The sequence below is a fragment of the Salvelinus sp. IW2-2015 genome, linkage group LG6.1 (genome assembly GCF_002910315.2).
Source record: "Salvelinus sp. IW2-2015 linkage group LG6.1, ASM291031v2, whole genome shotgun sequence".
In the NCBI taxonomy this organism is placed as follows: Eukaryota; Metazoa; Chordata; class Actinopteri; order Salmoniformes; family Salmonidae; genus Salvelinus; species Salvelinus sp. IW2-2015.
In genome coordinates, this window is record NC_036845.1 from 5842704 (window position 1) to 5857533 (window position 14830).

The following is a 14830-nucleotide window of genomic DNA, read 5'->3' on the forward strand; positions in this document are numbered from 1 at the left end:
CTTTTCAGTGTCCACTGAACTAGAGTAGCTATCAGTATAGGCTGGATCGGTTCATTTAAAACAGTTAAACATGGCATGCATGGCCCGGACAACTCTCCATTTTTTCCTGCGGCCAATGTCAGGTGTGGGAGAAATGTGACAGGTGGCTCTGTTCAGTGGACTTTTAAAATGATATATAAAAAATGTAGATATTTAGCAGCCTCTCTTATCCAGAGCGATTTACAGCTAGTGCATCTTAAGATAGTTGAGACCATAGAGATCCTATTAAATGATTATATGGGTGAGACAACCACTTATCACAGTCATAGTATGTACATTTTTCATCAGTAGTTATCAGCAAAGTTGTTTTGTTTGTTGGTTTATGGACAAAACCGTAAGTAGATGTTGGCAGTAACAGAGTGCATTCAATTCAGAGCACTTTTCATCTTCTGCAGGTGCAGGTGACAGTGGGAAATGCATCAGCCAATCAGAGTCCTGTAACCAAAGACATCCTATTCAAATGGGATTCTATAGGTTGTTATCAATAACGTTACAATAAGGAGCCGAACGTTCGATTTGCCTGCTGGGGGGCAAGGAGCCCCCAGCTCCACTAAAACCATTGACAACTACATGCTGTTTTTAAGGGTGTAACGGTTTTCTTCTGTGGACGAAGGAGAGGACCAAAGCGCAGCGTAGCCAATGTTCATCATGTTTAATAAAGACCATCAACGTGAACACTACAAAATACAAAAACAACAAAACGTGAAAAAAACGAAACAGTCCTATCTGGTGCATAGACACAAAGACAGAAAACAACCACCCACAAAACCCAACACAAAACAGGCTATCTAAATATGGTTCCCAATCAGAGACAATGACTAACACCTGCCTCTGATTGAGAACCATATCAGGCCAAACATAGAAACGGAAAACTAGACACACACCCTTCTGCTGCTTGACAAGCAGAGCCCACAAAGGATGGGAAATTAACCTAAACCTCTCATTCTTGTAAGGTATAATTCACTTCTATTTTAGATCACTCAAATATCCAATTAATGGTGTGTGATGTTTTATTGATAACAACCTATATGTAATTCTATGCCTCTAATAGCATGTATTATGATGTCACAACACCAAAATGATGGAATCCATCAGTGACATAATCATAACAATGACAGAAGTCAATACTCAAATGATAGATTGACCACCACTAACTTGAGATATCCACCTTCAGAGAGGACTGTTGAGATCCTTAGATAGCCAACAGTACATTTGTTTTTACATGCTGAGCATCCATTGATAAAAATATCCCTTTGCGTTATAGGCCTCTGTCCATTGCTTTTTCATTTAGCCTGATTCTTTTTCAGCTATAGTTAGCCATGATTGCTAACAGGTACAGTAAGCTAATTACTGCTGATATATCAACCAGCAGGCAAGCTAATTAGGCTTTGTCCTGACATCCATATGTGTCCTTTTACTTCCAACCTTTACAAACAAACAACATTTGAAATAGGCCTACAAATAGGCCAAAATTGGCAAGATGGTAGTTGTGTAGAAACGTGTCCTTTGGCCAACACCAGAATTCTGGACAGTACTGTGAACCTTCACCTGAGAAAACAGCCAGGTGTCAAAGACATCCATATGCGTCTGACACCTGGCTGTTTTCTCAGGTGAAGGTTCACAGTACTGTCCAGAATTCTGGTGTTGGCCAAAGGACACGTTTCTACACAACATATGGCTAACCAACAGTCAGTTTCTGACAGACAGTCTGGGTTATGTGATAATAAAGTAAGTCTTGTCAGAACTGATATTATGATAGAATTAACTATTCAGCTAACTGACTTCTTATATTCTATATCAGCCAGACACACTCAGCAGGAGGGTACATGGAAGATTTTCAGCTATCTATCAACTCATTTAAAACCAGTTATACACATTAAATTAAAGCTATTCTAAACTCCCCCCCCCCTTGTACTGCACTGTGGTCCCTTCTACAAACCACCTGCTAGCAGGCATGAATTTATCTGGCCTTTTCCATGACAACGTACGTGCACGTCCAACACAAACTGCCCCCCTGCTCTGAATTCTACCCTTATAGCCTCAGTGAGGGGCAACATTCCTGTAGAGTCAACTCTAATTTTGGACATTTTTTTAAGAGGGAGGGATAATGTTTAGGGTAACAGTCATGCACTGAGTGAGGCGTAGGCTGCAGTGCCTGCATCTGAATCACACACTAAAATAGGCAAACAACACCCCTCCCAAAACCACCCCACGTAGGCCTACACACAGAGGTGTCCAATAGAAGCCCAGCCCTGAATCTACACCTCAGTGGATGGTGTCCTAGCAGGGCCTCTGGTTTAAATAGCGCTCTTTCAGATACTTTGATAGTTTGATTGAGCCTGAATGGAGTGCCAGATCGTCTGGGTTTGCTCTTTTGGGACTATTCAATTGGTTCCATTGCGCCAGCTCAATCAAGCACTAAATAAATAAATAAAATGTTGGGGGGGGGGGGTGTCTGCTGACCTGCGTGTAACTTTGGCAGCCATTACAACAAGAGATGTTCCCAGGTCTGTTATCAGTTTGGTTTATTGTTACAGCCCAGACCTTAGACTGAGTAAATAGCTGTGAAAATGTACGTCTTCCTGAATCCTGACTGCAGCTTGCTTGGCTCAGGAGAGAGCGAGACTTCAGAGACGAGTTCCAAATGTTTAAAGATGGAAAGATGATCATCATGCCTGAGATCCCTTTCAAGTCCCTCTACATCCAAACAGTTGCTTAAAGGGATACCTGCTCATATGAAACATGTTAAAACACAGCACACCCCTTCCTCCTCCTCCTTCTCTTGCACTAGAGCCTGACATAGGATAGTAGCATACTTGATCGTTTGCTACTGCCTCAGTAGGATTCTTGATCGTTTCCTACTGCCTCAGTCGGATACTTGATCGTTTTCTACTGCCTCAGTAGGAATCTTTATGTTTGCTACTGCCTCAGTAGGACACTTAATCATTTGCTATGCCAGAGGAACTCTCTCCTCACATCTGGCTCCTGTCTCAGGTTCAACACTGGGGTTGGTTATCAATCTTTACCCTGAGGGAATCAGGTCAGGGGTTGCAATGTGACTGTCTATATCGACATGGGATGGGAGTGGAAGTGTTTGCATCGTAAACCATAATATATGCCTGAACATTTTGATTATCATTCATCATTACTACGGACAGGAGTTCTTCCTGTTGAAATCACTTTGCAGACAGGAACCATTCCAGGCCCTGTTAATTATACTATTAGTCAACYGATCAATTAGGTATTTTGTCATACATGACATGCAGATGATCAGAAAAACACCTATTTTATGGTTGTATATAATGTAAGTCCTTAGGCTATTACTTGAAGATGTTGTGTTCAAAGTGAGCTTACCTCTGAAGGCAGAATGGGCTGGTTACATGCTGCACATTTGGGGGCCAAGACCCTGAGAAAACGAGAGAACAACGAAGATAAATCAATTGATAGAAATAATAACAGTTTCAGACTGAAAATATATGTCTGGTTTATACTGGTTCCCTACAGAAARACCACCAGGCTTGATATAGATACAGCACTTGTATCTGTTACTCTTTTTTCAGGTTAATACTTCTAACACTTTCACTAGTCCCCCCTTTGCCCATTCTCTCCTCCTTTGCCCCTTCTCTCCTTCTCTCCCCCGCTCTCCCCTTCAGTGTGTGTGTGCATGAGAGCGTTGCGACTGCTAAGGAGAGGTGGTGAGTCTCCAGGTCTGCAGATGTGCTGGCTCAGCCTCACACGTGATACAACCAATCCAGAAAAATACATTCATTCTTTCCCCACACACACAGACACACACACCGTGTGCAGCTGGCTGGCACCTGAATGTCTGAGTCTGTAAAACAAAGGCTGTCTCAGTGTAGTGTGCATGACTAGGTCTGATTGAGAAACCACACACWTTTCTTGTCCTAGATATATGCGTAATAGGGTATCYGTATTAAATTCCTGTTTTTCCTGCACTCTGTGCAGTATTTATAAGATTATTATTGTGTTAATAGCCCAGTGTAACACCACTGACTTTGAATTGCGTTAAAGGGATAGTTCAGCCAAATTACAAAATTACACATATTTTCCTTATCCTGTAAGCAGTCTATGGACAAGTTATAACAGCAATCCATGCTTTGGTTTAGTTTCTTTGGCACTGTTTCCACATGCTAACGTTTTAGCATTTGTAGCACAAATCCCATTCAAGTCATGGGACCAATATTAGCATTTYTTTCATATCATGTTCAAAGCATCTATARGTGACTTTGTTGAGGATGCTGGTTCGAATCCCCGAGCTGACTAGGTGAAAATCTGGTGATGTGACCTTGAGCAAGGAACTTAAACCAAATTTCACTTGTAAGTCACTAAAATGTAAATGTTAAGCTTCACAATATTTTATTTATTTTATTTTACATTTTTATTTGACCTTTATTTAACTGGGCAGGTCAGTTAAGAACAAATTCTTATTCACAATGACGGCCTACCCCGGCCAAACCCGGACGATGCTGGGCCAATTGTGCGCCGCCTTATGGGACTCCCAATCACAGCCGGTTGTGATCAGCCTGGAATCGAACCAGGATCTGTAGTGATGCCTCTAGCACTGAGATGCAGTGCCTTAGACCGCTGTGCCACTCGGGAGCCAAATGAKGATTTGGACATGATGCACGAAAAATGCTAATATCGGTTTCATGACTTCAATGGGATTGGCGCAACGAATGCTAAAATGTTAGCATGTGGAAGCAGTGACAGGGAAACTAAACCAAAACATTTTTATTTAACCTTTATTGAACTAGGCAAGTCCGTTAAGAACAAATTCTTATTTACAATGAAGGCCTACCAAAAGGCCACCTGCGGGGACGGGGGCTTGACACACATCACAACAAGAGAGACCTAAGACAACAACATAGCAAGGACGCAACACATGACAACACAGCATGGTAGCAACACAACATAACAACAACATGGTAGCAACACAACATGGTAGCAGCATAAAACATGGTACATACATTATTGGGCACAGACAACAGCACAAAGGGCAAGAAGGTAGAGACAACAATACATCACGCAAAGCAGCCACAACTGTCAGGAAGAGTGTCCATGATTGAGTCTTTGAATGACGAGATTGAGATAAAACTGTCGAGTTTGAGTGTTTGTTGCAGCTCGTTCCAGTCGCTAGCTAAAGCTAACTGAAAAGAGGAGCGACCCAGGGATGTGTCTGCTTTGGGGACCTTGGTAACAGAATGTGACTGGCAGAACAGGTGTTGTATGTGGAGGATGAGGGCAGCAGTAGATATCTCAGATAGGGGGGAGTGAGGCCTAARAGGGTTTGAGCATTGATTGATGTCATACCTTGTCCATAGACTGCCTAYAGGTTAAGGAAACCAATGTGTCATTTTGTAATTTGGGGGAACTATCCCTTTAATCAAAGCAACAGTATGCTAGTGAATGAATGCTAGTGACGATTAATCATGAATAGGCGGGAAAAGACATCTGGGCTTCAGTACAGTGAGATCTGATTGCTCTAGCATAAGGCCCATGGCTCTTACTTTCTCCATGGTTCTGTCAGTATAGTGGGCTGTTGCCCTGGTCTGGCCTGGCCGGCCAGACATTGTGACCAGATTCCTGATTCAGTGTGTTTGTTGTGCTTGGCTGAGGTGACCCCATGCTGCTACTCCCTTTGCTCTTCCACAGGAGACTCATCCCTTCCTACCTAACATCTCTCTCCCCCTTCCTCTCCACGTGGCAAAAACCTGATCCTGCTATGTCCAAATGGAACTGCCGCTGACTTCTGTTATAGAAACATGACTTCTGGCCGTATTGTTAGCGCCAGTTAAACTAATATGTTTATGTTTTGCAGTGTTCATAACGGTTGTACCCATGTACCTGTGGTAGTCTTTGACACAGTAAATCTTGTTCTCTGTGTCCACAGTGAAGGGCACTCCGTCCAGACTGTCGTTACAGATGACACAACGGAAACAGCCAGGGTGGTAGGACTTCCCAAGGGCCTGCAGGATCTATAGAGGTGGAGGGGGAGAGATAGAAAGAGAGAGGGGAGCGAGAGAGAAAGAGAAGGGGAGAGAGAAAGAGAAAGAGAGAGAGTGGATGGAGAGACAGAAAGAGAGAAGGGGAGAGGGAGAGAGAGAGGGGTGGAGAGGGAGACAGAGAGAGAGAAGGGGCAAYGGAGAGAGGGACAGAGAGAGAAGGGGATAGAGAGAGCGAGAGAAGGAGAGTGAAAGAGAGAGAATTTCAATGCTTTATCATATCTAACAAGTAGTGGATCGCTGATCACTCATCCACAGAGTATAGAGTTGACTGTCTTACAGTGAGTTAGTAGCTGAGGGAAGCAGTGTGTTGGAGAGAGAGACAGTGATAATAGGAAAACAGATCTGTCCCCCCCTGCTACAGCTCTGTATGGTTAACATGTGTAAAGCCATGTCATGGTAAATCCTTCATGTGTTACTACACCTGCTGATGACTACTGAACTTGGGTTTTATATTCTCTCTATGTGTCCTGGTTTTACCCTAGTGTGTGTGTGTGTGTGTGTGTGGTGTGTGTGTGTGTGTGTGTGTGTGTGTGTGTGTGTGTGTGTGTGTGTGTGTGTGTGTGTGTCCTGAAACCACCACTTCCTCCTAAGCTTTCTCCAGATGTGCCCACAGGAAGTTCTCTGAGGGAGGAGTGACTCCATGTTTCTGCTGCTCAAAACACTGATGGAGGGCACACACTCACACACTCACTCACTCACTCACTTACTTACACTCACTTACACTCACACTCACCATATCCATGATCAGATGTCCGCATGCGTTACCACTCACTCACTCACTTACTTACACTCACTTACACTCACACTCACCATATCCATGATCAGATGTCCGCATGCGTTACACTTGTCTGCAGACTGCTGGAATCCAGAATACTGGAACAGACAGAGGAGAGGGGAGGACAGTGAGGTTACATCATCTCATAAGAAACTGCTGGCATCTTAGACTGACTCTTAGTCTTCTTCTCATATGAGCCCAGTCCACCTCATATGATACATGGGGGAATTCTCCCACATCAACTTAATGTTTAATTAGGGATAAATACAACCATGTCCAGAAATAGTCCTCTAACACCAGGCGAGATAAGTTAGACTCATTAGCAGCACAGAGACAGTAGGACAACTGATTTAATCGACWAGTAACGGACAAACTGTAATGTAATGGAGCGTGTTGTTGTGACAGGGCAGCTGAGGTAAACATGGGTCCTCCTGCTCGTTCTTCTTTATACAAGGTGTCACTGTGCAATGCCCAGGGGCGTATGCCTCTAAAACATGGATAAGTACTAGCTCCAGTTACCAGACCCCCTCCCTAATGCCCCTACAGGAGTAAACTGATCCAGAATCTCTTAGAAACTTGAACTTGGGCCACGAGGTGAAGAAATCAAATTTAAACTATAATCTGGAGTCCAGAGGTCACGGTCACATATAGTCATGGTAGCACACAGTGGAAGACACGTCTGCTGTCAGAAATATAGATAATAGATAATATTCACATACTGCTAAACTATGCAGGGTTCGAGATACAGTATCCAGACGGACTACTTACCAGAAAGTCCTCTTCACAGAACACCTTCCCACCGACGTAGTAAAATGCTTTCCCCCGTAGCCTTCTGCCTGAGACGAAGAACAGAGATGGGCTTTTAGAATATAAACTTAACTGAAACAACACTCAACAGTTCGGGCTGGGCCCAACCATGAGACCAAACTGTCTGACCATGATTAGACCAAACATTACTTTTACCAAATTGTAGCAGATCACACAGGCGACTAGAGGTCGACCGATTATGATTTTTCAACGCCGATACCGATACCGATTATTGGAGGACCAAAAAAGCCGATACCGATTAATCGGCCGAATTTAAAAAATKTATTTGTAATAATGACAATTACAACAATACTGAATTAACACTTATTTTACCTTAATATAATACATCAATAAAAATCTATTTAGCCTCAAATAAATAATGAAACATGTTCAATTTGGTTTAAATAATGCAAAAACAAAGTGTTGGAGAAGTAAAAGTGCAATATGTGCCATGTAAAAAAAAAAGCTAAGCAGATTTGAGTTCCTTGCTCAGAAACAATGAGAACATATGAAAGTTGGTGGTTCCTTTTAACATGAAACTTCCAATATTCCAAGGTAAGAGGTTTTAGGTTGTAGTTAATATCGTATTTATAGGACTATTTGCTCTCCTCTACATTTGTATTCTATATACCTTTGACTATTGGATGTTCTTATACTATATATTGCCAGTGTAGTATACAGTATAGCTTTCCGTCCCTCTCCTCCGACCTAACCTGGGCTCGAACCAGGAACACATCGACAACAGCCACCCTCGAAGCAGCGTTACTCATGCAGAGCAAGGGGAACAACCACTCCAAATCTCAGGCGAGTGACGTTTGAAACGCTATTAGCGCGCACTCCCGCTAACCTAGCTAGCCATTTCACATCGGTTACACCAGCCATTAGCTGATAGGCTTGAAGTCATAAACAGCGAAGAGGTGCTGGCAAACGCACGAAAGTGCTGTTTGAATGAATGCTTACGAGTCTGCTGCTGCCACCATCACTCAGTCAGACTGCTCTATCAAATCATAGACTTAATTATAACATAATAACACACGAAATACGAGCCTTCATTAATATGGTCGACTCCGGAAACTATCATTTCGAAAACAAAACGTTTATTCTTTCAGTGAAATACGGAACGTTCCGTATTTTATCTAACGGGTGGCATCCATAAGTCTAAATATTCTTGTTACATTGCACAACCTTCAATGTTATGTCATAATTACGTAAAAATTCTAAGCAAATTAGTCGCATGAGCCAGGCAAATTAGGCGGCCCAAACTGTTGCATATACCCTGACTCTGCGTGCAATGAACGCAAGAGAAATGCCACAATTTCACCTGGTTAATATGCCTGCTAACCTGGATTTCTTTTAGCTAAATATGCAGGTTTAAAAATATATACTTCTTGTGTATTGATTTTTAGAAAGGCATTGGTGTTTATGGTTAGGTACAGTCGTCCAACGATTGTGCTTTTTTCCCAATGCGCTTTTGTTAAATGAGAGGCAGGTGGAGCGTTGGACTAGTTAACAGTAAGGTTGCAAGATTGGATCCTCCGAGCTGACAAGGTAAAAATCTGTCGTTCTGCCCCTGAACAAGGCAGTTAACCCACTGTTCCTAGGCCGTCATTGAAAATAAGAATGTTTTCTTAACTGACTTGCCTAGTTAAATAAAGATGAAATAAAGGTGTAAAAAAAWATATATATATATATAGGCAAAATCGGCGCCCAAAAATACCGATTTCCAATTGTTATAAAAACTTGAAATCGGCCCTAATTAATCGGCCATTCCGATTAATCGGTCGACCTCTACAGGAGACATCTGGGAGTATTCGGAGAGATGTGTGAACTCCATATGAAATCCTAGCCTGGTCTCAGATCTATTTGACAGCACAAACTGATCTGGGACCAGGCTAATGAGCCCTATACATCTCCCCTAAATCACACCAGAAGAATGCCCAGAAGCGCTGTGGTAACTTATTTCCGTTCAAAGGCTCCAGAACGTCAGACAGAATCCATTAAGTCTTGCTAATTCCCAGACACCAACTCAAATAAACACTGAGTCTATTACTGTAGCAGCCTCTTGATTTAATCTGCTTCAGAGAGAGACTGGCCTGGTTGGGCAGCTTTCTGCTACACTGGGAACTACTGGGAACACACCTGGGACCTCGCTGAGACAATCACTAGCACATGMGGAGAAAATGGTGTGATTGAATACAATGACTAAACAGAGCGTAACTGATTAAAACAGAGTTCTCTAATGGTTTGCTTCACGTGGCAAAGAGAAAGAGACAGAGAGAGAGTGAGAGAGACCCAGGCCTCAGGCCCAGAGGCAGCGCTAGCTCTTCTTCTTTCCCTCTTCTTTCCTGCTTTCTGTCTGTTCTATCCAAGATCACTCCACACACCGAGAGCACATCCTGTCTGTCTGAATCCCCCTCTCCTCCTCTCCTTCATAAAATACCCCCTTCTCTTCTCCCCCCCCCCCCCCCCCCCYCATTCCTACAGCCCATCCCACAGGAAGGGGAAACATTCCACACATTTTCAGGGAGGAGGTGAAGGAGGGACTGGGGGGGAGAAGGAGGGAGAGAGAGAGAGGAGGGTTAACACTAGTGAATGGGAGCCTTCTTCATCTCCTGGCTGCCACAGAGCTATTAGCTACACACGTTAGACTAATCAAAAATGGCGGAAGGCGAGTAGAGCAATGGTGCTAAAATAATCACTAAGCGATTAGGAACTAACATGTTTTATTCAGAGGTCTCATTGTCAGAGATGGCTGGCTGAGGAAATGGGGGTCTTAACACAACAGGCCTGGGATGGAGAGAAGAGCAGAGCACCGGTTGCAATGATACCAGTGGTGACCTGAACATGGCATTGAGGGGGCAGCAGAGTTCAGACAAACAGCTAGGGCACACTGTAGCGAAACCTTGTGCAATGGAAAATGGACATGTGTGTTCTTATTGGACATTTCAGGTAGTTTTGGCCAATAAGAACACTGAAGTTCAGGTAGTACCTCCCCGTTTCCCCTGAGTTTCAAAACGTTTTCTCCCCTACTGAACATGACCCTAGTGACCCCTAAGACTTTCCACTGATTCCTCCTCTCTGGTACTTTAACTCTAAATCCACGATAAACCCAGAACCCACATTATCCTAAAAACTTGTAATGCCATATGGGACCCTCTCAGGGGTAACAATAATAGACACTAAATCACAGTAGATCTCCTGAAAGCCCACAGCAGCCATCTGAAAGGTTTTGATCCTCTTAAGGACATGGATAGAGCCAAACAATGAGACATCCTGTGCTGTACTTCTATCAAGGCTTTGAACCTACGCATGCAGTAGCATTATGAAACTGGCCAACTAACGGTTGGCCAACTAAACTGGCCAACTCGGAACTAACGGTCTTATCATGTACAACATTTAATTGAATTACATTGATCTGATTTGAATGGAATGTAACATTCCTTTGTAATAAGTGCCATATGACATGCCTATCCTCCTTGTACTTCAGTGGGATAAACTGACAATATCAAGGTCAGAAAGGCAATCGTTACAACAACAAGACAACCATCTCTGCATCAGGAAAAGGTGCAAAACTGTCCCTTGAATAATCATAATTTAATAACCCTATTTTCCCCTTCATTTCCCTCAGGAACGAAGAAAAGAGTGATGGATGGAATGGGGGATGAACACTTCTTCACATTCCTGTCTTTTTGGAGAGAGAGAGAGAGAGAGAGGGAGAGAGGAGGAGAGGGAGAGAGAGAGGAGAGAGAAGGAGAAGGAGAAGAGGAGAGAAGAAGGAGGAGAGAGAGGAGAGAGGAGGGGAGAAAACAGCAGGAGAGCAGGGAGCCCAGGGACAGAGGGGGGAGCAGAGACAGAGAGGAGGGGACAGCCACCCCAGGACAAGAGACAGCGCAGAGACAGGAGACAGAGACAGGACCAAGACAGACAGAGACGAGACCAGAGACGAGACAGAGAAGCGACCAAGAGAGATAGAGATGAGGGAAGAGGAGACGAGAGAGAGAGAGGAGGGAGGAGAGAGAGAGGAGAGAGAGGAAGAGAGAGACAGAGAAGACGAAGAGAAGAGAGGGGCGCGGGGCGGAGGAGGGGAAGGAGGAGGAGAGGGGAAGAGAGAGCGACAGGGGGGGGAGGGAGAGAAGCGGAGCATCGAGAGAAGAGGAGATAGAAGAAAGAGGGGAGAGGGAGAGGGGAAGGAGAGGAGAGACAGGGAGGGACGACGAGAGAAGAGGAACGAGAGGAGAGGGGGAGGACGGGAAGAGGAGAGAGAGGAGAACAGAGAGAGAGAGAGAGCGAGAAGAGAGAGAGGAGAGGGGGAGAGAGCAGGAGAGAGAGAGAGAGAGAGAGAGAGAGACGGAGAGAGAAGAGAGAGAGAGAGAGAGAGAGAGAGAGAAGAAGAAGAAGACAGAGAACGAAGAGAGAGGAGAGAGAGAGAGAGAGAAGAGAGAGAGAGAGGAGAGAAGAAGAGGAGGAGAGAGAGAGAAGAGAGCGAGAGACGAGGGAGAGAAGTACAAGAGAAGCAGGGAGGAGAGAGAGGAGGAGAGAGAGAGAGAGAGAGAGAGAGCAGAGAGAGAGAGAGAGAGAGAAGAGAGAGAGAGAGAGAGACGAAGAGAGAAGAGAAGAGAGCTTGTGAGACGATAAGATGAATGAATAGTCGAGGAAGACTGTCCTGACTGTCACGTTCTGACCTTTATTTCCTTTGTTTTGTCTTTATTTAGTATGGTCAGGGCGTGAGTTGGGGTGGGCASTCTATGTGTGTTTTTCTATGTTGGGGTTTTGTGTTCGGCCTGGTATGATTGTCAATCAGAGGCAGCTGTCTATCGTTGTCCCTGATTGAGAATCATACTTAGGTAGCCTGGGTTTCACTTTTGGTTTGTGGGTGTTTGTTTCCGTGTCAGTGTTTGTCGCCACACGGTACTCTTTCGTTTGATCATCGTTTATTGTTTTAGTTCCTGTGTTCAGTTTTGGATTTATATTAAAGACATGAACACTTACCACGCTGCGCTTTGGTCCGATCCTTCTACCACCACAGACGATCGTTACACTGACAGTAATGACAGAGTTCCAGAAGAATGATGACTATGTCCCCCCTAATATAAATAATAAATGCCTCAGAGACAGAAAACACACACAGGCCTGGGCTGTTTTCTTGTGAAAACGTTATTTAATACCTCAAGGTTCCTCAAGCAATAAAACCACAGCAGTTTTCAGATCACTAACTGTCACGTTCTGACCATAGTTCTTTTGTATTTTCTTTGTTTTAGTGTGGTCAGGGCGTGAGTTGGGTGGGTAATCTATGTTTTCTATTTCTGTGTTGGTTTTCTGTGTTTGGCCTGATATGGCTCTCAATCAGAGGCAGCTGTCAATCGTTGTCCCTGATTGGGAACCATATTTAGGTAGCCTGTTTTCTGTTGGGTTTGGTGGGTGAGTGTTTTCAGTCTTTGTGTGTCTGCACCAGATAGAACTGTTTCGGTTTTCACTGTTGTTTTTGTATTTTGAGTTGTTCACTTTYATTAAACAAGATGAACAATTACCACGCTGCGCATTGGTCCTCYGATCCTTCWAACTTCTCCTCCTCAGACGAGGAGGAGGACGACAGCCGTTACACTAACGTCACATCCAATCCATGCTTGTGTTCTATAACGGCAGAAGATTAGTTGGAGAGGCTGATGTTGTAAGGTGGGTTGGGATTGGTTGGGCTCAGGACACAGCAACAATTACACTTCTGTTCTCACAAAAAAACAACCCACCTCCAGTCTCATCTCAGCCAAAAGCTCTAGTCCTACCCACCTCCAGTCTCATCTCAGCCAAAAGCTCTAGTCCAACCCAGCTCCAGTCTCATCTCAGCCAAAAGCTCTTGTCCAACCCACCTCCAGTCTCATCTCAGCCAAAAGCCCTACCCCACCCCAGTCTCATCTCAGCCAAAAGCTCTAGTCCAACCCACCTCCAGTCTCATCTCAGCCAAAAGCTCTAGTCCAACCCACCTCCAGTCTCATCTCAGCCAAAAGCTCTAGTCCAACCCAGCCTCATCTCAGCCAAAAGCTCTAGTCCAACCCACCTCCAGTCTCATCTCAGCCAAAAGCTCTAGTCCATCCCACCTCCAGTCTCATCTCAAACTTTTTATAGTCCCGTACCCCTTCAAACATTCAACCTCCAGCTGCGTACCCCCTCTAGCACCAGGGTCAGCGCACTCTCAAATGTTGTTTTTGCCATCATTGTAAGCCTGCCACACACACACTATACAATATATTTATTAAACATAAGAATGAGCGTGAGTTTTTGTCACAACCCCGCTCATGGGAAGTGACAAAGACCAGGACCAGGGCACAAATAATAATAATATAATAATAAATCATTTTGTTTTATTTAGTCATCTTACATATAAAACCTTATTTGTTCATCTAAAATTATGAATAACTCACCACAGGTTAATGAGAAGGGTGTGCTTGAAAGGATGCACATAACTCTGCAATGTTAGGTTGTATTGGACAGAGTCTCAGTCTTAAATTATTTTAAATTATTATTTAGTTTTCATGCTAGTGAGGGCCGAGAATCCACTCTCACAGAGGTACGTGGTTGCAAAGGGCATCAGTGTCTTAACAGCGTCATTTGCCAAGGCAAGAAACTCTGAGCGCAGCCCTATTCATAAATCTGGCATTGGCTTCTGATTAAATTACATTTTCTCAGAACTGCATGTTGCAATTTCGATGAGGCTCTCGTTCAGAAATCGGTAAGTGGACTGGAGGGCAGGGCATGAAAGGGATAACGAATCCAGTTGTTTGTGTCGTCCGTTTCGGGAAAGTACCTGCGTAATTGAGCACCCAGCTATATCACATTTGACATTGTCCGTAAGCTTGAGTTCATTTGYACACAAAAAATCATACAATGATGGAAAGACCTGTGTGTTGTCCTTGTTAATGCAGACAGAAAAGAGCTCCAACTTCTTAATCATAGCCCCCATTTTGTCCTGCACATTGAATATCGTTGTGSAGAGTCCCTGTAATCCTAGATTCAGATCATTCAGGCGAGAAAAAACATCWCCYAGATAGGCCAGTCGTGTGAGAAACTCGTCATCATGCAAGCGGTCAGACAAGTGAAAATCATGGTTAGTAAAGAAAACTTTATGCTTGTCTCTCAATTTAAAAAAAACGTGTCAATACTTTGCCTCTTGATAACCAGCGCACTTCTG

The 14830-nt window shown here is 43.9% G+C and overlaps 2 protein-coding genes across 2 annotated transcripts in view; one reads left to right on the forward strand and one right to left on the reverse strand.

The window, feature by feature from the left end:
- Positions 1-14830, forward strand: part of znrf2b (zinc and ring finger 2b) — a 261841-nt gene that overhangs the window by 175333 nt on the left and 71678 nt on the right. The gene's annotated exons all lie outside the window — the stretch shown is intronic.
- The window catches only part of LOC111964929 (Wilms tumor protein 1-interacting protein), a 47998-nt gene that overhangs the window by 2551 nt on the left and 30617 nt on the right, over positions 1-14830 (reverse strand). Inside the window, 4 exon segments of the mRNA XM_023988803.2 lie at positions 3394-3445; positions 5905-6035; positions 6876-6938; positions 7609-7676. Of these exon segments, the coding sequence (XP_023844571.2) occupies positions 3394-3445; positions 5905-6035; positions 6876-6938; positions 7609-7676 (314 nt within the window).